General features: G+C 35.0%; 4 protein-coding genes across 4 annotated transcripts; all 4 read right to left on the reverse strand.

Moving 5' to 3' along the window:
• Positions 1–2675: 2675 nt before the first annotated feature.
• Positions 2676–3892, reverse strand: LOC110688154 (NDR1/HIN1-like protein 1). The gene has a single exon (XM_021864857.1). The coding sequence runs from the start codon at positions 3638–3640 to the stop codon at positions 3002–3004; it is 639 nt and encodes a 212-aa protein (XP_021720549.1). The 5' UTR covers positions 3641–3892; the 3' UTR covers positions 2676–3001.
• A 2883-nt stretch (positions 3893–6775) lies between these two features.
• On the reverse strand, positions 6776–7828 carry LOC110687627 (acidic leucine-rich nuclear phosphoprotein 32 family member A-like). Its single transcript, XM_021864265.1, has one exon. The coding sequence runs from the start codon at positions 7689–7691 to the stop codon at positions 6822–6824; it is 870 nt and encodes a 289-aa protein (XP_021719957.1). The 5' UTR covers positions 7692–7828; the 3' UTR covers positions 6776–6821.
• Positions 7829–10839: 3011 nt separating this feature from the next.
• LOC110688155 (NDR1/HIN1-like protein 10) lies at positions 10840–11911 on the reverse strand. Its single transcript, XM_021864858.1, has one exon. It carries the CDS (start codon positions 11812–11814, stop codon positions 11086–11088), a length of 729 nt encoding a protein of 242 aa, XP_021720550.1. The 5' UTR covers positions 11815–11911; the 3' UTR covers positions 10840–11085.
• A 5447-nt stretch (positions 11912–17358) lies between these two features.
• On the reverse strand, positions 17359–24666 carry LOC110688156 (serine/threonine-protein kinase Nek5-like). Its single transcript, XM_021864859.1, has 14 exons — positions 24029–24666; positions 23885–23951; positions 23734–23799; positions 23598–23644; positions 23460–23505; positions 23286–23366; positions 23129–23171; positions 22970–23019; positions 22601–22682; positions 22464–22513; positions 22277–22350; positions 20794–20845; positions 20067–20669; positions 17359–19624 (listed from the first exon to the last, which is right to left on the reverse strand). Exons 1-14 carry the CDS (start codon positions 24124–24126, stop codon positions 17690–17692), a joined length of 3294 nt encoding a protein of 1097 aa, XP_021720551.1. The 5' UTR covers positions 24127–24666; the 3' UTR covers positions 17359–17689.
• Between the last annotated feature and the right edge of the window lie 2775 nt (positions 24667–27441).

The raw sequence follows: 27441 nt of genomic DNA on the forward strand, positions 1-27441 counted from the left end.
AATTAACAACAATAAAGTAATTAAAGTATATTACTTATTAGATCAAATTAATAAAGAATTATTCATTTACATTCAAAATTTTAAACTTAACTAATTTACTTATTCTTCTTAATTGGTACAAGTGTCACTAATTAGTAATATAGATCATCTATCAAAATTGTGAATTTGAGTCAACCAATCTATTTTAGGCATATGCTCGCTTACCGGCGTATATAATCAGGAGTTTAATTCGAACATACACTATGTATAGTTATTTCTAGCTCACGCCAGGCCACCATGAACATTCAAATATATGACTTTTTAATTGCACCTAGTGGCTAAAGTAATAAGTAGATTATTAGTGATACACGGTGGTAATATCGTTGACAAAATTTACACCTACTTTGTTTCAGTGGCGTGGATCTTGGCCAAAAATATTAAATGGGTCAAGATTTACATATTTTACCTACCGCTCAAAACTAATCATTATGTCCTGATATGTTATGAGTAAAATAAGTTTATTTAAGTTTATTAACTAATTAATTACAATAATTAGGTCCCCTCTGCTTTGTTTGATCAGTCCAACATGCTATTTATATATGTTCAATTTAGTTCCTTTCTTTTCATAAATTAACATGGCATCATTTAATGAATCATAGTAACAATGTATGAAACAATGTAAATACAGAAAAATAGAATAAGAGCAATATGAGAGCATCTAGAAAGGTTGGAGACGCAGAGGGCGTCATGATGTCAAGAGAGAAAGGAACACGATCCCACGGATACGGATCTAATTACCACGTTGTTTTCATTTGAATTGGAGGAGTCGTCGTACCTCGCTACCATGCAATCGCATGATATGATAATTAGCTTAGCTGTAATATTTAATTAATTGGGCTGTTACTTTAAATTAATAATCAGGATCAGTAATTAGTAAAAATTAATAAGAAAATAAAAAAGGTTAGGGATCGGTGTTGATGATATATAGAAATGGGAAGCACATGCAATGATTCACAAAGACAATATTAATGATAGGACCAATTCATACGTACATGTTGCCACTCATCGACTACTCGTATTTGTTACTGCAAGGAAGCTTCACCTAATCATTATTATTCATTATTTATTATTTAAGGATACATTTACATATCTCTCTCTCTCTCTTCACAGATTGCCGACACTCGCTATAACAAGTCAAGGTAAATTGGCGGAGTAATGAGCCATTTCAAATTTTGGCTACTTATACAATTATTATACCATTTACAAGTATTTTTTTATTTCTATATGCATCAAGTATAAAACTAGCTGCAAGTATCGCATTATTCTGAAGGATGCATTAAGTTTTAACCTCTATAGTTTCGTTAAATTAAAGAAACATAGAAGGAGACGGATGTTATGAGTTACTTTTCTTATAGAGTACTCGTAATAATTGCGTGGATCCAGACCATAAATTTCAATTGATATTGTACTCCAAAATTCATCAGAGGATTTTTATTTCTATGGTGGGGTTGAGTAAGTGGATATTACAAAAGGCATGTTTTTTTTTCCTGATAAAAAAAAATTATGTAAATGTTCAAAGAACCGATTAATTCATGAATAGCTAGCTTATTTTGTTACATATGTGCTATAATACGTATTTCTGCCCGTATGCTACTATAATATGTTACTGTTATTTTACCAAAAGTCAATGCAATAATTTAATATGATGTATTTATGATAAGTCGAATTGATCCAAGTTGAATATTACTATACGTGTAATAGACATGAATTGATTAATGATTATATAGTAACAAATAAAGAATAAGTGCATATAACATGGGGGTGGCCTAATATAACAAGGAGTAACGTGAAACTAATTAACGAAGCCTAATTAATGTGAACTTAAGGAAATGACTCAATTTCCACCCCTATAAACTCTACACTGATAACAACTCTTGTGTCTTTCATTTCATGGCCTTTTTATTTGAAAAAAATAGAAGAAGAAAAGCGTGACAATGCTATAAAGCCAAAAGAGAAATCACTATGACAATAGAAATGAATGAGCGGCTCACATGCACAACCCTATCCAATCAAAAGCCAAAGTGGCAAAGTATCATAGTCCCATACGTCTTTCCTTTTTCAGCAACTTTTTGGTACAGCAGGTCATATCGTGTGGCAGGGGTTATTCGAGTTATTTTGTTAGGGGTTATCCGAGTTATTCAGTCAGGGGTTACTCGAGTTACTCGGTTAGGGGTTACTTGAGGGGCTCGACAGGGGTTACTCGAGGGGTTCACTCGGTCAAGGGTTACTTGAGGGGTTATTCAGTCAGGGGTTACTTGAGTTACTCGGTTAGGGGTTACTCGAGTTACTCGGTTAGGAGTTATTTAAGGAGTTCGGTCAGGGGTTACTCGAGTAATTCAGTCAAAGGTTACTTAAGGAGTTCGGTCAGAGGTTACTTGGTCAGGGGCTACTTGAGGGTTCAATTAGGAGTTACTTGAGGGGTTACTCGGTCAGGAGTAACTCAAGTAACCCCTGACCGAGTAAAATCCCGACAACTCGAGTAACCCCTGACCGAGAAACTCGAGTAATCCCGACAACTCGAGTAATCCTTGACCGAGTAACTCGAGTAACCCCTGTCGTACAATACAGCATACCGCATACAAAAAATTGTGTACCTTTTTTCCCTTCATCACTTTATTACAAGACAATATGAATAATTATTGGCTATGTATGTATAATTGAGACTATAATAATATGAGTAATAATGAACTAATTAATGATCTGATCATCAATAACATTTACAAATTACTTAAAATTGTGCTTATTAGCTAGCTGTAATTACCAAGCCACAATTATTTTTTTTAAAAAAAAAAAAAAGATAAATCGTATGAAAGAGTAAAAATTACACAAGCTAATTAATTAATTAACACGAAGTACTACTATGATGGAAGAGTATACTGGTAGTAGCTAGCTAAACAATACTCGTGGTACTTGTAAGGTCCATGAAAAAAGGTGGTACAGTTGATGATGGTGGGGACCCGAATTAAATAGCGACATCAACTTGACAGCTACTAGAAATCTGAAACTTAACATCAGAAGAACCAAGATTATTAAAGGCGTTACCTTTGTTACCAAAAGAGAGGTAAGCAGGACAATTAGCATTCAAATGATATCTTCCGGAAACCCAAGTGCCAACCTTCCACTTAACACGACCATTAACCTTGATCTTCATGACAACCAAACCGGCGTTCTGATCTTGTTGTAAGGACATACCTAAGTAAGGAGCAATAGGAACATTGTTGCCGTAAAGAAAGGGAGACCAAATAGTGACATCTTTATGACCTTGGTAAGTGTACGGCATCCTTGCTGGTAGTGTGATCTGCTGGTTGCGGTAGGATGCGTGTACATCTAAGCGCTCGTAGTAGACTCCGATGCGCTCGTTTGGGTTGCGGGAGGAAAGGGTCACTTGGAAGGTAGCCGTTAGAAGGTTTGGTGCGGTCACGTTGAAGGCGTAGACGGTTGCATCTTGGAGTACAAACCTTGGTTTGGTGGGGCGTAGGACTAGCCATATTATGAAGACGACCAACAGGACTAGGACTATGAAGGTTAAGATGCCTCCTATTAGACGATGGAATGCTCCCTTCCGATCGTCATCGTCGTGCCCACAGTCTTTTGATGTCATCTTTTCTTTTCTTTTTTTATTATTATAAATTTGGATTAAATAGAGGAGAATTGAAAGAGTAGAAAAGGTTTTGTGGGAAGTAAGGAGGATGAAGATATATAGTAAGAGACTGTAAGAGAGAGAGAGAATGAGGTTAATTGAGAGTGGGGTGGGTGGGAGTGTGAGAGTTTGTTTTGTGGAGGAGTATTTTTGCAAAGGGAGTGTATGTATTTGTATGTAGGAGTGTCTTGACGCGTTAGGTGAAACTCGTTTATTTTTTGATAAATTTGTTGTGTGGGGATAACCGAGGGGCTTAAAGTAAGTTTACTACTTTAATCCCACACCTTCACTATATTTAACACATATAAAAAATTATTTTTAATTTGTCAAAAAATAGCTTTATATTACAAAGTTTCTTTTAAAACTAGCCACTTTCTTTTTCAAATGACAAATAACAAACTACTTTAATCCCCCTTTTCATGTTTTATTATTGCCACCATTGCTCCATTAACTAGCTACTCAAATGGATAGATTTTCTCCTATGATCACAATGATGAGGATCCATGTAGAATGGTCAATGAAATTGAATTGGTTTCAAGTAGATTTTTGAGGTGATAAATCATATCGAAGTATTAGGTAATAGGTATTACTCAGTATTAAATTAAGATTCTTCATTTGAAAGTGTTTTCTTACATAGAAATCTTAATTTAATTGTAATGGTGAAAATTAAATTGACTGCAGCGTCCCTTAGTTATAAGGATGAACTATATAAAACATGTAGTTTTGTACATATCAAGCTATTGTAAGAAAATTAATTTACAATGAATACGCGTATCAACAAAACAAAAATTACAAATGCAAGGAGTACCAAGCTATATATTTATTAAAAAAAAAAAATTAATTAATTAAAATAATAGTATCATGACATTGTTAAAAGTCCGTTCATATATACAACAATAATGGTAATAGTGTACTATACAAAGTAAAAAAATATTGATTTTGTAACTTAATATATATTACAACAATTGATTTTTTTTTTTGACAAATAATAATAATTAACAGTACTCGGTAACTAAGAAAATTACCAATTACACTTTTAAAAAGTGTGATGGCTAGTTGGTTATCCTTAAAATTCGACGCCAATACATCTAAGGGTACATGTTAATTAGCCAAAGAATAATAGTATATGGTACATAGAATTATAGTATATCGAAATAGTGAGTGAAGATAAAATGGAGTGAAGTGTGTAGATGTCACTAGGCGATGTGAATATAGTGGCGGAAAATGTTGGGCATGTGGGGATGCAAATGCAATGGATCATCTTATCACCATCGGAATCTGTGGGCCGCGGCTTCTAATTTGGTTCCATTCGTTGAGTGTTTTAGTGCAACGATGACTATATTTTATTGATTTTTATTTTTCAGGATGACTATATTTACAATTATGCGTAATTACCTATTTAATTATTTATACAAGCTTGTTAAACTATAAAGGTGTCCTTTGCTTAAACTCCGTAGCCTGTAGGGCATAACATAATTATTTATGGTGCCTGCAATGGGTTGTAGGCGGTGGTGGCATATTGTGCACTTGTGCTTTATGTCGGCTCAAACAAGTGCCATTCTCTATTTCCAAAAAAAAAAAAAAAAAAAAAAAAAAAAAAAGAAGTTACCATTCTCTACCAAAAAAGAGAAGCAGCAAATAAAGATTTCCGTTTCTTCATTTTAAAATTCAACAGAATAATGGAAATTTATTCGAATTTCAATTGAAGAAAGGCTAAAGGAGAATATGATGGAAGAAAGTATAGTAGATATATATTTTTTTTAATCACAAAATAAAGGAATGTAGACTTTATACAGTATATTTTTAAGCCTGGCCCCTATTTATCATATACATACGTTGTCAATAAATACAACGTCTATTTATTATAAAACGGTCTATTTACAATTTTGTAAAATTAAAAAGCTTTAGTACAACAGATTGTCAAATTGATATATTGTTGTACAAGTAGCAGACTAGCAGAACACTGAGTACTTGAGCAGTCGTTTTTGAGTAGTATTGATGACTCATGTGGGCATTTAATGTTATCATTGGCCACCATTTAACAAGTCATATTAAGCACGAGTAAAAAACCGAAATAATCTTTAACTAATAATACAGGCAGTAATCTGGAATGAAATTCCTTATTACGGGTATTTAATAATCACCGTTTATAATTTAATGCTTTAATAAGGATTTGTTCAATGTCATATGACAATTAATTATAATGTATTGGAAAGACGACTTGAGATGGTTCATGCATTAAGGAAACAATTATTACATTAAATAAAAGAAAGAGCGCAACCATTACTTTACTAATGGTGTTACTGCAACTCCCTTTTTGTTTGTGCACTGAAAAGTGTAGTGCTTATATTAGATCATTAAGCAAAGATGATTAAGGTAAAGCTTAGAAGTAAGGGCCTTAACAAAAAGCTCTTTATTCATATTGTAAAAGCTGCCTAGCCGGGGCTATTACATTCATGACTCACATAACAAGACAAAACCTTATAGGGTACTTACAAAAATACAAAATCAACTTAGTATAATAAAGGAATATAATAAAGGGAAAAAATTACAAGGAGTACAATTTACAATCATTGAAGCATAAACCAGATGAATTGCATACACTTATCGCAGAGTATGCTATTACATATTTTACATTTGTTTAATAATAGCAGCAAGTAAGTCCATTATACTTTGTATTAATCAACAACTTATAATCTCAATATGAAGTTTTAACTAAATCATGTGTTACATAGAACAACAGTTGTCGGTGTGTCTCTAAACGAAAGATGTGAAGTAGCAAAGCACAAAGGCAAATTCAGAGGTGTGGGGGTGTGGCCCGTATGGTTAAACAATCAACATCGTTCTTAAACCTTGACAATGAAAAAGAAAAGCTGGAATGAGTGAATGGATACTTTTGTATGGATTTGAATGATATGAAAGAGGAATACAATTCATATTGGTTTTGTTGGGATTATTCATAAGCTGCCTTAATTTTAAGTTATATGGGCTTGCATAATTACATTAGTTGTGTAACTAGTCTTGTATACTTAAGCCCAAGCTTGTGGTTTAGGATGTATGTATCATTGTATACTCTAATATGCTGTTAAGCCCAAATTTACGTGCATTGAGGGATTAATTAATATATATGCACAAGGATTTATTAACATATCCACTGTCCTTGGATCATTGTTGTATACATAATTACAGAGTAGGATAATTTCAATGGTATTTCTCCAAGAAGTACTTCAGTTCCATTTGTTTCAACACCCTTCTTGTCTTCAAAGTTTTCTTCAACATCTTCATGGTCATTTCTTATACCCTTCTCGTCCTCTTCTTCAACATCTTCGTGGTCATTTCTTATACCCTTCTTTTCTTCTTCAACATCTTTGTGGTCATTTCTTTTACCCTTCTTTTCCTCTTCTTCAACATCTTCGTGGTCATTTCTTATACCCTTCTTGTCCTCAAAGTTTTCTTCGTCATCTTCATGGTCAGTCCTTAAACCCTTCTCGTCTTCAAAGCTTTCTTCAACATCTTCATGGTCATTTCTTATACCACACGAATTGCCATATTCACCTTCACTTTGTTGCATAGGTTCAGAATAGTCGAGGCTGATGTCTATCTCAGTCGGTAACATAGAAATTTCTACTCCATCAGACTTTGGATCAGTTAACTTGACTTCAGAATCAATGGAACAAAGATAATCTGATAACCTATGCCTTTTTGCTTCCATCTTTTGTAATTCCATCTTGCAAACACTATATTGATCCTTCAGCTCCTTCACCTTTTGTTTAGAGGACTCCAACATGAATTTTGCAGATTGGAACTCATCAACGGCCAAACAGAGTTGATCTTGCACCTTTTTCAGCTCCTCAAGTTGTATTACCTTATCTTCCGAAGATATTAATTGACTTTTAGTAGAGTCCAATTCAAACATAATGGATGAATGTTCATTTTGTATCTTTCCTAGTTCTATAAACTTGTCTTCCTTCTCCTTCACATACGAAGAAAGCTCATACTCAAGCTCTTTCATTTTTTTGTTCGAGGACTCTAGCTCAATCTTAGTGGATTCTAACTCGGATTTGACAGCATAGAAATTGTTTCGGGTGAAAACAATGGGACCTTGTCGAAGGTCCGATGAAGTGGAGAAGACTGGATTCGGTCCAAGTGATGTTGGGCCGAAGGTTTCCTGCACAGTAACACACGTAAACTAGCCTCGGGGGTGTTGCCGAGGAAGGCCCCTCCGATGCTAAAGTCAGTACAGTGTGTAGAAAGAGAACACTATGTAAGAGAATTAATTGCTTGAGGCTTTGCTTGAATGAATGTACAAATGTAATATTGATGGCTTTTATACCTTTGCATATATGGAGAAGTTGGGCCTTAGCCCAATTGGCTTGCCTTGAGGACTGATCTTTGACTTTAGCACAATTGGAGAGTTGAACCTTGACCTTGGGCTTTTAATTGGATCATTCAGTGACTAGGCCCAATTGGACTAAATTGGACCCAAACAGAAATTATCCTCTACAGTTTGGTATCTTGTTTGCAGGTCTTCACTTTCCTTCTTGCAAGTCGAAAGTTGTTCCTCAAGATCCATGGCTCTTTCCTCTGAAAGATCTAACTGGATCGTGGTGGATTGTAACTCAAAAGTAGTCAAAGAAAGTTGATCTTGCACCTTTTCTAATTGCACTTCCATGCTTTGTATTTCCTTAATACAAGTAGAGACTCGCTCTTGGAGCTCTTTTAACTCTTTTTCAGACAACTCCAACTCATCCTTGTTAGCATGCAGTTCAGACTCCATTGAAGAAAGTTGGTCACACGCTTTGCACAATTTCGTTTCAGTATCCTCCTGGACCTTTTTACAAGCTAGAAACTGCTCTTTTAGGTCTAAGACCTCCTTCTGTGAAGCTTCAAAACTAGCTTTGGCAGATGACGCCTCAGCCTTGGTAGAAGAAAGTTGTTTATCAAGTTCTTTAATTTTTTCATCAATTGCTGCAACGGTGGATAATTCTGATCCCATTTTTTTTTTTTTTTTTTTTATAAATATCTACTCTCCATGTGAAGAGCTGTTTAACCTTTTCTCAAGTGAATTTGATAAACAATAAAGGTATATATTAAAACAACAACGTAAGGTTGCAAAGGCTCTATGAAAATGGAAGGTAAGAGGTTAATATGTTGAATATAGGCAGGTGTGGTGAGGACAATGGAATTGAAACAATAAACAAAGGGTCAAAATATATATTTAGGGGTGAAAGGCTAAACCAGATGCCAAGTTACCCATATGCAATATTCTTTGATTCTTTTCAAAAGTGTGTTTAGTTTGAGATGCCAAAGAACAAGTCCTTGTTGCAGACTTGCAGGTTAGGAAAACTGATTCTCATGGAAATTTAGCACCGAAGGACACGCATGTAATCTTAGCAAACATATTCCTCAAATATGGGATTTGTATGTTACAGTAGATGATATATAAAGAACAGAGTAGCTCAGATTAACTTCAGAAAATCCAAATGGAAATTCCACTTAAATATATGTTTGCCAGATAAAGAAAAAACAGAAAAACATTAACAAAACCCTTCTACTCTGGTTCTTTTTGTACAGAAGATAGAGCATGCATTGATGCAGGGCAGCACTCAGCAGGGGACATTATTTCTTCACCCAAAATTTTGTTGGAATTTTCTAATCCATTGATAACATTATCTTGACCTGTATCTATATACCAGGTTTTGTGCAACTACATTCTATATGACGAAGTAAGCCCTCCTACACTTAGGATTTAAAAATTACGAAGTAACAATTAGTCTCAATAAGATAAAGGGGAGCACATCAACTACATTCCACATAATCTATAAGTAGATTGATTGCAAGGCTTTAAACTTTAGTTTATATTTATATTGTTCCTACTATAAGTGTGGTTTTTTTTTTTTTTTTCCTTTCCTATTATAAGTGGATATTTAAGAGTATATTTTACAGTAATATTTTTATTTAGATTTTTAGAAATTACTTGTATATTTTAAGTTTCTGTTCCTATTATAAGTGGATATTTAAGAGTATATTTTACAGTAATATTTTTATTTAGATTTTTAGAAATTACTTGTATATTTTACGTTTCTGATATAACACCCCAACCTCTTCACCCCCACCCCACACACACAGACACACACACACACAAATCATCCACACTTATAAAACTGTAAACTTACATCCTGAATCTAAACATTTGTAAAAAGTGGACAAAAATGTTTGCAAAAGCTACCAGCTTACCCATGATTAGCAACACCAGCTAATTGAGCTATGGCGTCACTGGAAACTCATTTAGACAACTAATTCCATACAAAGTGTAATCGATAGTTCCCAAATACTATGTTCCCTAGACATATACAATCTAAATTCTCTGCTTTCTTCTAAAACTCTGAGAATACATCACATTTACAAGCAAGTTCCTTATTACCTCTACCCTCGTCCACTAATATCAATTTAAAAGGCCACAATAATATATGGTATGGTATGTTCTCTATAGAACCGCAAAGTTGAGGAGCATGGAGAACCTATACTGCCCCAGTGCCCCTTCCTTATAACTCCTGTTCTTAGTATGGACTCTGTATGTATATCATTCTACCATTTATCTCAAATATAATATATCTGGCCTCCTTTCCAACGATAACGCTTCAGAAGAAACAAAACTTTCTCCAAACAACATAATCAAAACTCAAAAGCATATAATGACATGCCACACACTATAATTATAATGGAAGTAAATTATAAGCACTTGCAATTGTTTATGAGAAAAAAAAAATATATAATCCCAGCACAAATTAAGCTGCCAATTACTAATCATTCCATTATATTCTTAATTATAGTATACTCGTATATATAAATACTTGTAATCGTATAACCTCAATAGAAAATAGAAATACCTGTACTCCACCATAACCAAACAAAAAAGGCAACTGCAATGCTCCATAATGAAGTGGCAGCATCATAAAACTTTGATAGAGAAGTTGATAATGACTCAACAAAATGGAGGCGCCATTGTTATTTGTAATTAACTTAACATTAAAAGATAAACAAAGATACAAAGTCTTTCACTTTACAAAGCACTTTATTTCTTTCTTATCCTCCAACACAACAGGATAATTGCATCAACTCGATCATATTCTTAAATCAGTAACTAATTGAGCACGACATTAGGGCATAATAATAATAATATACAATTCATTAAAAGTGTACATAATTTGTTACCAGTCACCACTCTATCTACAGAAACAGTGAAATACTAAAGACATTAAAAAAACAAAAGAAGCTAGAACAATCAAAATGCCTGTGATTTTAGTGTGATACAGAAACTCTGTTCCATAATTCATATACAACCAACTAATAGCAAAGATTAACAATCACCTGAAAGGAAAGAAGAAGATGAAGAAGAACAAGTATCAGATTCCAACAGAACACCGTCTGGGCCCACCAGATAAATTCCCCTTGGTAGAATTGGATGAAAATGAAACAGTTAAATCATCACAGAAAACCCTAAGAAAGCGTCTTCGAGCTCTCCAACCCCCAGCCTTAAACCTCACCACCGCCATCATTTGAACATCGAATTTGACGCTGCCTCTTGAACGATCATCCTTTAATTTGTTCACCAAATCCGAATTAAGGTAAGCAGAAGAAGCTACAAGATGAGCATCCATGGTAGTTATACTCTTGGTACCCTGATCGAACGGCGGGAGTTGATTCTGAGAAAGCAACGAGTTCCGGTAGAACAAACGAGCCTCGATTTCGTCGTAATAGACGTGGAGTTTGTGGTTAGGGTTAGCGACGGAGAAGTGGAAGGACCAAGTGCCGGAGATTTGGGAAGGAGAGGTGGAGGTGTTGAGGGAGGTAAGAGTGAGAGAATCGACGCTGAAAGACGGGACGCGAGGGCGGAGTACGAGCCAAACGATGAGGAGAATGACGCCGAAAATGATGAAAACAGCGATGAGTGCTGCGAAAAAGCGGCGGAAGAAGGTGGCGCGTGGCTGAGCAGGGTAGTATGCTTGCGGCGCGTTATGGTTGTAAGGATTGTGGTTTGGGTAATAGTAGTTGGATTGTGGTTGTGGCGGTGGTGGGTAACCGTTTTGGGGTGGGGCCGGATAGCCGGTGGCAGGGCGTGGTTGGTTTGTCATTGGAGAGAAAGTAAAGGCGGTTTTTGCAGAGAAAATTTGGAGAGGAAGTAATTGGAGGATTCTGGAGAGTGGAAAATATACGAGTAAATGGGTTCAAATAGAAAAACAAGTCGTGATTCCAACAAGAAACCTTTTTGCACGGAGCATTGTTAGGATACACATAGAGATGTCAGTTTCTAACCTGAATCGTTAAATTCGACTGTTTCTAATCGATCTGAAAAAGAATCGATGCGTTTAAAACCCGCTTTTTAAAAATCGAAAATCAATCCGACCCAATTTTTTCCAACCCGAAACTGAACTGAACCGAATTTGTGCAAACCGTTAATGACCCGACCCGTTATCAAGCCGAACCATTACAACCCAAAACCAAAAACAGCCCGAGCCAATAACGTCTGAATCCCGATAGTAACCCGACCCATTTTAAATCGAAACCGTTTAAATTTGGCAAAAAACCGATAAACCCAAACCGTTCTAACCCATAACCCGTTGCGATTGAACCGTTTATAACCCGTGACCCGTTGAGATCAAACCATTTTCAACCCATAACCCGTTGAGACCGAACTGTTTACAATCCGTAACCCGTTGAGACCGAACCGTTTACAACCCGTAACCCGTTATGACTGAGTCGTTTACAACCCGTAACCCAATATATATGTTTATGATCTGATTTGTTTCATCCTACTACTCGATAAACCCAACTTATTTAAGACTTAACTCGATCATAACCTGACCCCTTACCAATTTTTTAATTAACTCGACTCGATAATGATCCGACTAGATTTTAACCCAATCTGATTTGAATTGAAACCCGCTTCAAACTGCGTAAACCTGTTTTCAAACCGATTATGACCCAAACCAATTTCATCTGATTTGTTTTGAACCGAAACCAGTTTTCAAACCGACCCATTTTAACCCAAACTAATTATGACCCGAATTGATTACAACCCGACCCGATTAGGACCCAAACTATTTTAAACCGAAACCCGCTTTAAACTGACTAAACCCGTTTTCAAACCGATCCGATTCAACCCAAACTAATTATGACCTGAACCGATTACAACCCGACCCGACAAGAAACCGCAATAAAAAATCCAAACAGAACTGATCAGATAATTTTCAAAACCGACCCGATAATCATTTCAACCCGTTATAAAACCGACCCGTTATAACCCGAAATTGATAAACCCAACCCGAAATTGAACTGTTTACCCGAATTGACACCCCTAGATACACATAAATACATAATAATTGCAGAGTCAATTTTCAACTAAATTCAATACTTAATCACAGCCAAAAAGCCCAATTTTTTTTATGATAATTGTACCGCTTATTTACAAAATCGAAAACGTCCATTAATATCAAAGAACGTAACCAATACCATGCACTAAGGAAATAAATATAAAACATGAATTTAATATTTTAATGGCAAAAATACTACAATTAACAAGAAAACTCAATTCAACTTATATTATCATATAATTAATCAATCTCTACTATTAATACAATATGATGACCCCTTGATATAGGGTTATTAAACTAATTAATCTAAAGCCTAGAATGATAAAACTCTTAAATTAATAAAGCTATGCTTATTCCGAAAACTTTTAACTAACCGCAACGTATTCCTATCTCAAAGGGTGCAAATTAATTGCAACATAAAATCATTTTATCTTTTCAAGATTACACATTAATGGAGCCCTAATCATAGATCCCTTTTGCAAATTATAGCACTGTGCAAATCTAACCTTAATGCCCAAGCAATTATTAATCATAGTCTCCTTTTTATCACTCATTGAATCAAGATCCCATCTTTGACCTTGAACACTAATAGTGAACACCAAAGCATGATGTCTTTCTAAATCTCTAGCAATTAAATCAGCAGTTAAATTTTTTATTGGTACCCTTAATACTTGGAATTTCCTTAGTATCCATCTTCTGGTTCTCCACATAGAACGACTCAAGCTCAATTGTCGACAATATTTCTTGTCGATAATTGACCAAAACTACGACTGACTCGAATGCTTTGGCTCCACTCAAGGCCTTCACACAGAGGGTTAGCTTGAAATCCACGTCCATTGATGCATCCAAAAAATTGTGGTGGTTAATCATTATTGAATCGATGTCAAAATAATCAACTTGGAATTTGAAAGGAGGGGTTTTCACGTAGATTATCCAGCTAGTAATTAATAAGGTATACAAAAGAAAGCAGAAAATTATACAATAATTAACATTTTTACGGTTTTAGACATAAGTTTGGGCATTCCTTGGAGGATTTGTTTGACCTCTAATATAAGACATCGTAATACGCTAATGATGAGCTCAATAGAGAGATAGATGAAAAATAACAACTATTATTCCTATATTAAAGGCTAGCAAGGTTTAGGGTTTTGTTCAATCTCAACGAATTGTTTAGGAATCATGGATTGGTATAATAATTATCATCTCTATTTATATAAGGAAGAAGAAAGGACTAAGGAGTTCTTGATATATAATGAGATTATCCTTTTTTTTTTTTTTTTTTTTTTTTTTTTTGACGAGAAGATTATCATATCCTTTTCAAATTAAATACATGAGAACTCCTTAGTCCTTTGATGATATACATTGATACATACATGGAGAGTAGTTAAGAAATTGTTGAAATAGATTATAAAATTTGTTGCTATATTAATAAGATGGATGATTTATAATTTATATGCATTACTAAATTATTTTTCCTTTAGTAAATGGTTCATCGTCAAATTAAAGAGCTAGCTAACAATAAAGAAATAGCTAATAGCCTAATATCAGTATTGTATTATTGACTAGTGAGTTTATCTTTTCATGGATGCCAATTAATGCTCCATTGATCCGTAGTTAAACAAGATGTTTTTATCCTTGTTGTAAAAATAAAAAAAATTAAAGTTTTATCCTTAAGTAAGTTGACCCTAGTCTCGGATTAAGCCAATTTTTGGTGTAATTTGGATAGTGTTATTATTTAAATGAACACAAATTCTCAGAAAAGGCGGGTGTACGTAAATTTATTGTAAGACGGTAAGTTTGAAGGTAACTTTAACTAATTTTATGGTAACTTAAAGGGTAACTTATAATTAGTCGTTGGTTCAAATTTTATTTCAATGTGTAAATTTTATTTCAATGTGTTATTTCTTATATATTCATGATTACATACTATATAGGCTAGTATGATTAATCTAATACATTATAAGTTTCTTGTAAGATAAAATTTATTATTTGAAAAATAATAACTTTTGTAATTTATTTTGCCTTTTTTATTTTTATTTTTTTTTGTACAATGTAGATATTAGGTTGGGTCAACAATTAAACAACATATTTTATCATTAAATAAAAGTAGTAAATTTAATTAGGTCGACTAATAAATTAGTTGTGCATGCATGTTTTAGATTGGGTCAATTTTACTTTACTGTAAATCGATTATATGCTTTTGTAAATCGATTATATACTTTTGTAATTCGGTTTTCTTAAATGTCATTATTTGAGTGAACATAAGAAGTGATACTAATTCTTAAATCAAGAATTACAATTAATCCCCCTAATCGGACTAAATTTTGCTACAATTGAAATTGTTTCAAATGAATTGGCCATTTATTAACCAATTTAAAGTGATTTATTTTTTTTAACAAGAGCAATAATTTTAAATATGAATCACATATAAAAGTATATTAGTTGGGCGCCTTGTTCTAAGTCCTAATCTGAAAAATTAATGTTGGACAGCAGAAAGTAAATCCATAAGAAAAAGAAGTATAGGTCCAGGCCCAAACAAAGAAAAAAAGAACTCAAAGAAGCATCAAAAATTTGAAATGAAGTTTGTTATGATAAAAATCCAAGTCAGCAAAGAGTTTGTTAGAAGATTGGGTGTGGTATGATCCTGTGTAATAAGGTGTAGAGTACTATGGTAACCCCCAAATGAGTCTATAAATAACACATACAATTACAGACACAGTTGTTGAATTCCTGATTAAAAATGCTTAACCCAAAAATAGCGAAGGTGTTCGCAATAATCTTACAGGTGATTGTAGCAATCCACATGGTTTTAGTATCCATAATTTTACCCTCTTCCCCTGAATTCGAAGTCCAGTCAATGAATGCAATAACCACATTCAGCCTTGTTCATAATCCACTCACCAACACCACACTCAGCTTTGCCTTTGGGGCTACATTGTGGATTGGCAACCCCAATGAAGGCACCCTCTACAAACAACCCGTCGTCTCGCTGTTTTATCAGCATCACCTCCTCCTCACCTCACTATCTTCTGTTCACTCCTTTTACAATCCTGATTCTACCTCCAGCATCTGGCTGCCGCTCACTGTCGCAGCCGCCTCGGTTCCGGTTTCAGACCACTCCATTGCCTCTGCCTTGGCTACAGACATCAACAACGGCCAACTCAACCACCTCAGTCTCAAGCTTACGGCCGACTACAGGTGGTTTCGCTACTACCCTACTCATCTGGTGGTCACTTGCAAACCTTTCTCCGTTGCTCTTCCGTCTGGCATTATGCTCGGTGCTCCCGCTCCTTGCAATGTTTACTGGGAAATCACTGCCATGAAATCCTATGTCATGCTATGTAATTGTTTACTCTCTACTCTTGCTTTGTATTTAAACATTGCATATCGTTGATTTCATGGAAACACTAGAGGATCGGAGTAGTGCTCATTACCATCCCTGATACCTTAATCGTCCATCAACTTTTTTGTTAATCCCACATTTCTTATGTTTTTCTTTTTCACTCCATTTGTGTTTGTTATTAGCCTAATCAATTTCCATGAATTTTAAGCAATTATGCTTTTTAGTACTCTCTCTATACGTATGCTCTGTATGCATCTCTCAGATGCTTGATTGTTCTTGAATTTATAATATAACAAGGTACTTCGTATGTAATAAATCATTTGGTGTGACGTGTATTCTACCTCTCTTGATTTACAACATAAAACAATTTAACACACATTTCTGAGGAAAATTTAGTATGAAAGAAAATAATGGTTAAATTAACAAAATGGTCTCATGAGGCGGGTACCAGATCTCTCCTGTTAGTGTTCAGGAATGTAATATAAAGACTCAAGTCATATTCTGTTCCTGCGCAATGTGGCTACTCTATCGGCTACCATCGTCTCCCAATACCAACTGCTGTTAGATAGTATGTGTCATGCGGCCTCATGCTTTGCCATTAGCTTAGTTCTATTAATGTGTTGACACTAGTACCGTATTTGTTGGGGTTATGGCAACACGACGGGTGGCTCAACAGCTCGAGGCCATGCAATTGATGCAAGGTCGACCAAGGCAACAATCTCAGTAGCTAGTTTTTACATAATTCATAACACTTACGAAGAACATCCATACAGTACATTGATTTCCGATGATTGGCAATGAAACAGAGAAGAAATTAAATTGACCCGAGAACAGATCTTCTGGCCTTGCATTTATTTTTATTTTTTTAAAAAAAAAAAAACTAGTATCTCGTGAGGCTTGAAAACATCAATTTTTTTTGTTAACTGTTTAGTCTTCTCATGTCTCAAAGATAAAAAGAAAGATAAAAAGAAATGACAAGGTTTCCTGGAAGAATGATCCAGGTGTTCATATATGTGCTATACAGTGCAGCATATTGGTACAATTGACAGTAGTAAAATTTAACCTGTATCATTCGTTATGTACAATAACATGCTGCATCCAAAGAATGGTAGAAAAAATAAGCAAAAAAAACATTTGGGTTCCTTCAAAAATTCCACAAAAGGGGAACATGATTCCTTTTCTTCTAAAAGCACAAAAGAAAAGACCGTGAAGAATGATTACTATGGGCAGAATGCTGCTGGAGTCCTGCATACACGGTATCAGTAACTTACCAGCATGAATGTGAAACTAAACTCATGAATTACGAGAGGAGTCCTCAATCATCATGCCTTTAAGACTTCGAGCCAACCAGATGGCCGTCTCCCTTGGGGAAACCTTATCTTTGCCAAAAGGCTTTAAGACAACCGCAAGCTCATCTAGTCTACTTTGCTCCAATAATTCAGCCGACAATTCAAGTAGTCCTTCAAGAGCCTCCGCCCTCTGTCTAAAAGACTTAACATCCATGACTTCCTTAAATGGAGAGTCTCCTTCCTTTGCACCTGATTGGGATTTCACTTGCTGTGGAGTATCTGAGTTTGCCACAGTGGGTTCAGAAAGACCTAGTCTTATTAAAGAATCTGATCTTGGAGTCACAGTCCATGAGCAATTTGAGGGCTGCAAAGAAGCAGGAGCAGTCACATTGCTCGTATCTCTCTCTTCCCTCGTAACATTGATGAGTGTGCCGACATCCATCTTTCTTTCAACAGTTTCAATAAATGGCTGCTCACTTCCTCCCTGGAAACTACTATGCCGAGTGACATGAACAACATCCTCAAAAACTGGAGGTATACAGGGAGCAGGAGCTTTTTCAGGTGATGTATTTTGATTGGATGGAGATATAGTTATATTTGAAGCTGCTTTATCTTTTCCTTCTGTTGACAAGAATTCCTTTACTGTGAATTTGTCATCACCTTGTGATGGAGACACAGGATTAGAGCTAGGCATAGGATCAGATTTACCACCAGACCTGCTGGGAGAAAAGTAATCTTTATATACAGAAATTTCTTCAGGACTCCTATATGGGTTCGTTAATGAGGTATAAGCTTCACTACCCACAATATCAGAAGGCCCAGAATCAACATCCAAAATATCCTGAGAACTCCGACATGGACGTTTTAATGATGTATGAGCTTTAATACCTACATCACCAGAACCAACATTTTGATACTCAGGGTTTGCATCTGAGCCTGAGGCATCAGCTACATATGACAAAGACTTAATATGTCCATAGGAATCTCTTGATAAATTCTTATCTGTGCCAGAAGGAGAGCCAGAAGGAAAGGAAAATGTCTCAACAAAGCATAATTCAGCTTCACCATCATGTCGTTGACATTTCCCAGCACCATTGTCTGACATCTCAGGATACATATGGGACGAAGATGCATTGCTTGGACGACGTAAGTCTAATTCAACACGCTTTCCTATCCCATAATCACAAATACCCTTTCCTGAGTTATTCTCAGGTATCTCAGGGAACAAATAGGAAGCAGAAGCATTGCTTGGCTGATGCGAATCATACAGTTGGGGATGGTTCACTGCCTTGCTAAAACTATTTTCAGGCATCTTGTGGTGCACAACAGATGCAAAAGCACTGCTTGGGCGATGCAATTCAAACTGTTCACCCTCAGTCACTGTAGGCTGATGATGTGTAGCATTGCTGTACGAAATGGCTGCAGAAGCACTGCTAGGCCTACGGGAGCCACACTGTTCAGACTCTTCAGAGTGGCTTATTACCTCATAATCATGGGTAGTCTGCTCCAATAAACTCTGGAAGGGGGCTGTCGCATCATCAGAGAGTTCAAATGCTTGCATGGACACAGAGGAAGAAACAGAATTGCTGCTATCAGCTCGTGTTAATCTTCGAGGCACCTTTGAACCTCTTCCTGACTCATGCTTTGTAACCTCTGGAGCATGAGTTGAAGGGGTCTTGCTCACCAAACCAATGCTCTCAGATTTCTGAGCCATCTCACCAGTATCAACCTTAATGGAATCAGTTACTGCATTTGGAATTTCTTGACTTGCTTGCTTTATTCTCCCTGGAAAGGAAGACCGTCTAACTACATTGGTAGGAGGAGTTTTTTGCCTTGGCCTAGAAGCAATTCCTTCTTCAGCAGCTTGTTTGATGGATCCGGGAGAAGCGACTGCTTCATGTCTGGGCTTAGTCTTAGGTGAGGATTCAATTACAGGCGACTGCAAAAACAATATTAACCAAATATTAGCAAATTATGCAACTAAACAAGTACTCATATACACCCTTTCAGAGAGAGAGAGAGCTCTAAGTGACCTAAATTATTGGCCAAAAACAATGAAGCAAAACTATAGGTTAAACAAAAACAAATACCGTTTAATTTCCAGTAATTGAATTAAAATAACCCACATCTCATTTGAGAATGCAGATTCCATAGAAAAGTATGCCTTCTTCCCTCTCTTCATCTCTCATGTGAGATGCAAGTAAACTTTTTTATGGACTTTCCATTCTCGGGTGAGATGTAGGATTTTTTCAGTTTCATTGTCGGAAGTTTAGTTTACTTTCATATGCTGTATAGTTCGGGTTATCAATCGGATATAGTCAATAGTTCAAAAACTTTTTGGGGTAATTTTTATTATACAAGACAATATTATCATTTTGGACCTGATGTCTCAGAGATGATGCATGAACTCTTTTCGTAGAATCTGGACTGGTCCTTGCTGGCACAACCGAATTAAAATCAGCAGGTTTGACAGTAGGAGGAACAATAGTGGGCTTGGAGACTTTAGGTGATGCTTCAATATTAGTTCTTTGCACAGTTCTTCCTCTGTTGCTTCGCATAGGAGAGCTGTTCTCTCTAGTTTTACCTTCCCTGAGGGTCATAAGTATATTTTTTATGATCTTTGGTTGCTTTATCTCACTGCTGGATTTTGGCTCAGTATTAGCAGATTTCTTGTCTTGTTCATGCACACTGACCACACGTTCAGCAACACATTGCTCTGCATCACTTTGAGCGGGATTCTCGTAATCTACATCATCATCAGATGCAATATCTGTCTCAGTAGCCTTATTCTCACAGTATACCATGACTGGAATGTTCTTCTCAGTTGATACAGAACTATCTTTATCACTGCAAGAACTGCTACTGTTTTGGCTCTCAATCATGGGTTTCCTTGCTTCACGAAGTTTCCCAGGAGATGGAAAATTGGAGGATCTGTATTGGTTGACATAAGGCTGTAAGTAAGGGTTCTTCAGAATCTCAGATGCCTGTGTCAAATCAAATGAATTATTAAAAAGAAAAAAGAAAGAAGCCCCTCGCTGCCAAATACAATGTTTTTACTAAGTGTATGAAATTAAAAAGAGAAAATAAAAAAATAAAAAAATTACATACACTTGGGCGGTGCTCAGGATTTTTGCGTAGCATTCCCTTGATCAGAGTCTTCCTGCAAGTACAATACAAAGATCCACATATAAGATACTATTAAGATAGTATGGTGAAGTTTTACAGTAGAAAAAAAAAATGCTTTATATGAATACATGGCCAACTATGATTATTTGAAGGGAAAAAAAAGCCCGGATTTAATAGATCATCAGACAAAATTTCTATAAGATCTTTCAAAAGTTTGGTGAGGACCATATGAGCATATGAAACAATGCAAATTCATCACCAAGACTGTGCCTAATTAGAAATTAGCTATACACATATATTGTTCACTATGGCATCAAATGAGTGATCAGGATGTAATGACTGGAAGTTTGGGCAGATAATTAAAGAAAAAAGAAGATGAAGTTAATTGATTGATACAAAAAATACACAATTAATTTCAAGATTCCTTTCTCTCTAATGTCTTCTATATATAGACTAACTGATTCCCTTCTCTAATTGTTCAAGTTACCTAACGGCTCTAATGGTTCTAACTAAATTATAATGGCAATTCCTGAGGAGCCCTTCCTCTTAATGCATTACACAAGACTAATAGTAAGGAGAGTGAAAAGTGAAAACAAGTGATTAGTGGTTGAAATGAAACAATCCATTGGGATTGACACGTGAATATGATACAAAGCTTGAGATAAGCACAAAAAAAAAGAAAAGGCAGGGTATATAGAACAACGGGTTTTTAAGGCAAATTTGGATATAATACATAGATTCCCAATATATGCCTGAAGTACAAAGCACATATCACATATTGACAACTGAGAATATTTACACATTGTTTGGATAGCAAAATATAAGATAAGGGAAAGGAATGGGAGGAGGAAGGTGGAGCTCCATTTTTCCTCCAAATCTCTCCAATTTTAAAGGAATGGTTTTTACTCAACTCCCTCCCTCCCTAACACTCTTATTTAAACAAGGGAACTTGTTCCCCTCCCACCCTTTCTCTATATTTCCTCTTATTCAAACAAATGCTAAGTCTCTTTCAAAAAAAAAAAAAAAAAAAAAAAAAAAAAAAAAAAAAAAAAAAAAAAAAAAAAAGCTAAGTCCAATCTAAAGTGAGTTTCACAAAAAAAAAATACAAGTCCTGAAGTTTGAACATCATCAGGAAAAATTCCCACACAGCCATGCTACTGGTGAAATAGCAGTAGTTTTGACTTGACAATGGTTACAAACCTACTGGAACTTTGAGCATGCAATACATATTCTGAGATGGTAACACACACACGAGCAAAAAAAATGTAAAATTAGCTAATAATCATCAAACTTGGTGGTTCTGAAGCTCTCGTCTACCTGCAGGGATATGGGATGAAATACCTTATGAAGAGGACAAAGCATATCATTAACGTGTGAGCAATATTATTAACTGGTGCAACAAACTTCTGATTCTGATTAAAATTAACAAAATCCTAATCATACAAACATAAAAGCAAACACTTACATTGAAGGAGAGTAACAAGAAGGCAAGGGACCCATAGAAGATCGATTTATCTTGCTAATTAATCCTGCCATATCCTGGAATAAAGTGGTTTAATGTCGTGTTTCAAGTACGAAACAGAAAAGGAGAGCTAATATGAAATGTCTTAGCAGAAGAACATGCGACACAATAAGGTAAAAGAAATACTCACAAAAGCTTTAAATGCCGGTCGATGAGCAGCCATCTCGTACATACAGCAACCTAATCAAGATAACATAAATTAAACCATATTTTATACAGCTAGAAGTCCACATACTAACAGCCCCAAAAAAAAAAAAACACACATACCTAAGGACCAAATATCAGATTTAAAGCCATAAGGTATGTCTGCCAGAAGTTCAGGACACATGTAATTCGGAGTTCCAACCACCTAAAGCACAAATAGGGTGAATATCAGTGTCACATCCACTTAGTGTGGTGACAGCAAAAGAGGTCCAGAAATGCATGCTAAAGAGTGAGGTCAAAGGCCACACTTCTTTCTGTCCTCTCCCCCTTAATGTTTCAAAAAAAAAAATGAAAGAAAAACTGTCTCTTCCCCTCCGTGACAAAATTGTAAAGGAGAAACACAGCAAGGAACGCAATAGACAGCAACAAGAATCATTGATCAGTGCAGAACAGACTTTTAGGATGGTGAGTTTAAGGTCCAGCGCTACTTACAGATGAAGCTAAATCATCTGCCTTGAGAGTTTTAGCAAGCCCAAAATCACCTGCATTTACCATAAGATGATTTCACCAACAATCATATACTGTAAATAACAAGTACAAACCCAGGCAAATTGAATTTTTTTTATTCAGCAGCAGTAATTAAGCACGTACCAAGACGGACCTCCTGGTCCTTTGTCAGAAATATATTTGAACACTGCAAAAATTGTTATACAAAGGGTAAGCAGGAAAACATGGCAGTGAACAGCAAGGGAACCCTATACCAGGTAAAACAAAAAAAAAAATCCAGTAATGGAGCAGAGTCACATACTTTAAGGTCTCGATGAAGGACATAATTTGAATGAAGATATTCAACAGCCAACAGTAATTGTGTGAACCACTTGAGAAGTTTCTAAACAAAGATAACAAATTTCAATCAAATTATTTCTTAAAGTCCAAAATTGAAATCTGAAATAGTGGATTAGACATTAGATATCCATTATACCTCTTCAGGAAAATAAGTACCATTAGCCTTTTTCATCAACTCAGCCCTGAAACAGATTCAATCATCAACAACAAAGAACCCCCCATAAAATAAAAATCCAAAACTTTATAAAATTAGTTGCAATCTATATATACTCACATGTCTCCACCTTCGCAATAACCCGTGACAATGCAAACATAGCATCCCTGCGTTAATCAAATCCACCTTAATTAACGTTGCATTCATCAAATCCCAAAATTAGAAACAAGGAAAAATCCTGCAAATCTTAACCAACCTTTTCAACCCAAGCTTCTTTGAATTCAACAATGTAAGGATGTTGAATTCGTGCAATTAGTGACATCTACAATTTACCAAATTAGAAAGATTAAAACCATTGATATTAAACATAATAACAGTAATAATAATATAGTATTAATCAAATTAACCTCTTGATGAGCGGATCGACGACATCGCTCAGTTTGGCGAGCGAGTCTAATCTTCTTCAAAACATATCTGCAGAAACTCAGAAATTAAGCAATTGAACAATCAACAAAGAAATACTTCGAACAAAAAAAGAGAGAAATGCATACTTCTTCTTCTCTGATTTGTGATTGACTAGAATGGCGGCTCCGAAAGCACCGCGACCAATCTGCTCCATGATCTCGTACTGATCCATTCTCGATTCCATTTCTTGTAAACCCTAAATAAGATCCCCTCACACTCATTCACCTTCTTCAATCAATTCACTTCAAATCAAAACTCCATTTTTACTACAGTTACAGAGTTGAAGCTCCTCTTCCTGGATTTCACAGTTCATTGCAGAATTCCAGAATAAAGTGGATGGTAATAACAAGTGGAAAAACGAATGAATTTGTTGAATTTGATTGAAACGAGTAACGGATGCTATAGCAGTAAATGAGTGATACTACTGAGATTATTGAGGATAACAGAAGCAATTAACGAATTTCCAGAATGAATTGGAAGTTGAACAAGTAGTAATCTTGGTTCGATGTGCTTGCATTTCATTGCTCTTTTGGTCTTCTCTCTCTTTCTTCTCCCAGCACACACCCTCTTTCTTCATCAATTCAACCTCACTTATTCAAAAATCTCATACAAGTTTAATAATTCAAAAAAAAAAAAAAAAAAAAAAAAATCAATATCACATATTTATTTCACTGACTTTAAGAGCAGTGGTATATAATAAAGTTCAACTGTACCTGTTTACACAACCCAGTATTTTATTATTATTACTTGTACTAGATTAGATTTGTGCATCACACAATTTGAATAATTTTTTTATTATGCATAAAAAAAAATTATCATTTGTGTAAAAAAAAAAAGTGGCAATTATTTTTTGTTGGAAAAACATAGTGTAGATTAAAAGAAAAATTAATAATTAATGATATCACACATTAGAATGGAGGGAAATTTTTTAATGTGAGAACGACACGTAGAATAGATTAGAGGTTGATGATGTCAGCAACGTTTTGTTTTAGTAATAGTTAATAGATTAAAAAGTAGTGTAACTACTAAACTAACAGTGTTGTTGATCAGGGTTAACCGGTTAAGGCTTAAGTCCAACTACTAAGCCATAATTGTTGGGTTAGGGAATAAGGACCCTTTCCTCAAAGGCTCAAACAAATTAAGTAGACTCTATACTTGGAAATTTGCATTTACTTGGTATAAAAAGACTATATTAAATCAAATCCATAGTAGGTGTGAAATTTAACAACTTTAACACTAAATTTTCACTTTATTGTCAATCTAGACAACCTTGCCTATTTGCTTATTCTACTTTGTGATTATATAAGAATAAATAGATAGTTTTGATTGTATCATATAAGGTACAGTCAGTTGTGCAAAAAATCTGTCATATATTTAAGATTCCAAGTTACTAATCAATGAATGGTACTCCGTAGTAAAATTATAAGCTAGCACTATAGCAACTTTGTGTGTGACTATTGCTCACTATAACATATCCAAATAACTAAGGTGATTTCACAAATACGCCGTTATATATCCCACACATTCTAAACTTCTAATTATAAATACTCGTAGTAACTACATGAATACGTGCTATGTTGTTCCTTATCATTGGAATTACCATTATTACACACTACACCTCTACACTGGCTTGCAAAGACACATGAGCAAAAGAATTCTCAACCTACCTTTAAAAATACCCTTCGGCTAGCTGCAATAATGCCTGCAAAATGCAAATACTTCGTGTACATGTTTTGTTTGCCGGGGATTATATTGTTTACAAATTTCAAGGATCAACGATATACTCCTCACACTATCTTGGATTTTGAAACCTTAAATGTTCCTATGAATTAGGACAATTACTGTAATTTCTACTGTAATCCCTTTTCTATACTTCGTTTTAAAAGAAGAAGAAAAAAAACGTAAATATCTAGCTTCATTTTTGTCAATAGTAATAAACTAATTAATTATCTTATCGATCGATTCTTCCAAGTTTGGCCCTATGGAGTACTTTGGTATTTGCTAATGAAGCACTCTACCTTGAATAGGTATCTTTGGTATTCCTTAAATTATAATTACTTGGGGAAAACATAATCATATAACAAACTTCTTGAGATTTTATCCTATTTGTCTTAAATTATTTTTACAAAATATCAAATTTTCATTCTTCGTATAATTTATCACTGGACTTGAGTTTGTACATTGAGAAAAATTGAAGATAGGGCACGTTAGGTAATTAACCACTATCAATAATGCCGCAAATTATAAAAATATCTAATGTGAATTATAAAAAGTCAAAATATGTTAACGTGAATAAAACACACACAAATAATTAAAGTGGATCGAGTAAACGTAACAGCAGTGTAAAAAGTCAAAATAATACACGAAAAATGCAACTTGAGATAATGGATGGAGTATATCTTGTATAGTAGTAGTTATGTGTAGAGATAATGAACAATCCCATGATTCCCATCATACAAATACAATACATTTACTAAATAATTGATACAAGTACTTATTATTGAAAGCTGATCCGGCCATGTACAAGACTACAAGTAGTGTATGTCATGTATGGTAGTATACTAGTATCATCATTCATAACAAAGTATCCATGCGGCATGTAAGTCAAGACGAGGAAGAAAGAGTAGGTTTCAATTCGTAGAATCGTAGGATACTCCGTGGTATTTAGCGTATCACGTAGTGAATGGTATTTTTGCGAAGCAAGTCAGGACATTAGGACAGTTTCAAATATGTACGGCCGCTGGTCAGTCGACAGTCGTCAGACCTCAGACCTCTCTTCTTTAAAAAGAGTTAACATGTTGCGTAGCTGTTTACTTGCCCATTGCCCATGTGACCTGCACATGTCTTTTAGTCGTCTTGTATTATATTTATATGCATAACATAATCTTAGCTAACTGCTTATTTATTGCCATTTTTTCTGCCTTACCCAGTCCACTCATCACATCCATCTTCATTATCACATGCGTCTTTAATCTTTTTATTATTTCACGCCTACGTTTCTACTACATGCCCCCTGTTACTAAATGCTACCAAACAAATTGATGAACAAAATGAAAGATCAAACTTCACAGTGAAACATTGAACGAATTAGTGCATAATAGTGACAAATTTGCATGAAAGTTTTGATTTTAGATGAAGAAAATGAAGAACAATTTTTGTTTTTGATTTTTTATTTTTGATTTTCTCAAATAAGAAATCAAAAAAAGAATTTCTGAATTATAAAATATAATTTTTGAAAATTAAAAATAGTATTTTAGAAGTAAAAAATATGAATTTTTATTTAAAAAAAAAGCTTTGAAAAATCAAAGATAACATGACTATCTCCAATCAAATTATGCCACGTCATTAGACTTGTGGTAGTCTCTTTTCAAAAGGGTATGGTAAAATCAAGGATAAGTCATATAGTAGTAGTAACTTTAGGTGGGTTTAATTTGCATTGGTCTTTGTGCAAAATTAAAACAAAGTTATTAAGTCATATAATAGGCTAACTTCATTGGGA

Source organism: Chenopodium quinoa, unplaced genomic scaffold, assembly GCF_001683475.1.
Source record: "Chenopodium quinoa cultivar QQ74 unplaced genomic scaffold, ASM168347v1, whole genome shotgun sequence".
NCBI lineage: Eukaryota > Viridiplantae > Streptophyta > Magnoliopsida > Caryophyllales > Amaranthaceae > Chenopodium > Chenopodium quinoa.

Excerpts from the sequence above, each read along its gene's own strand:
- LOC110688154 (XM_021864857.1), bottom strand. The coding sequence starts at position 3,640 with ATGACATCAAAAGACTGTGGGCACGACGATGACGATCGGAAGGGAGCA.
- LOC110687627 (XM_021864265.1), bottom strand. The coding sequence starts at position 7,691 with ATGAAAGAGCTTGAGTATGAGCTTTCTTCGTATGTGAAGGAGAAGGAA.
- LOC110688155 (XM_021864858.1), bottom strand. The coding sequence starts at position 11,814 with ATGACAAACCAACCACGCCCTGCCACCGGCTATCCGGCCCCACCCCAA.
- LOC110688156 (XM_021864859.1), bottom strand. The coding sequence starts at position 24,126 with ATGGAATCGAGAATGGATCAGTACGAGATCATGGAGCAGATTGGTCGC. Across the intron at positions 22,351-22,463 it reads GACCGGCATTTAAAGCTTTT|GATATGGCAGGATTAATTAG; the intron begins GTGAGTATTTCT and ends ACTTTATTCCAG. Across the intron at positions 19,625-20,066 it reads CATCATCTCTGAGACATCAG|TCGCCTGTAATTGAATCCTC; the intron begins GTCCAAAATGAT and ends TTGTTTTTGCAG.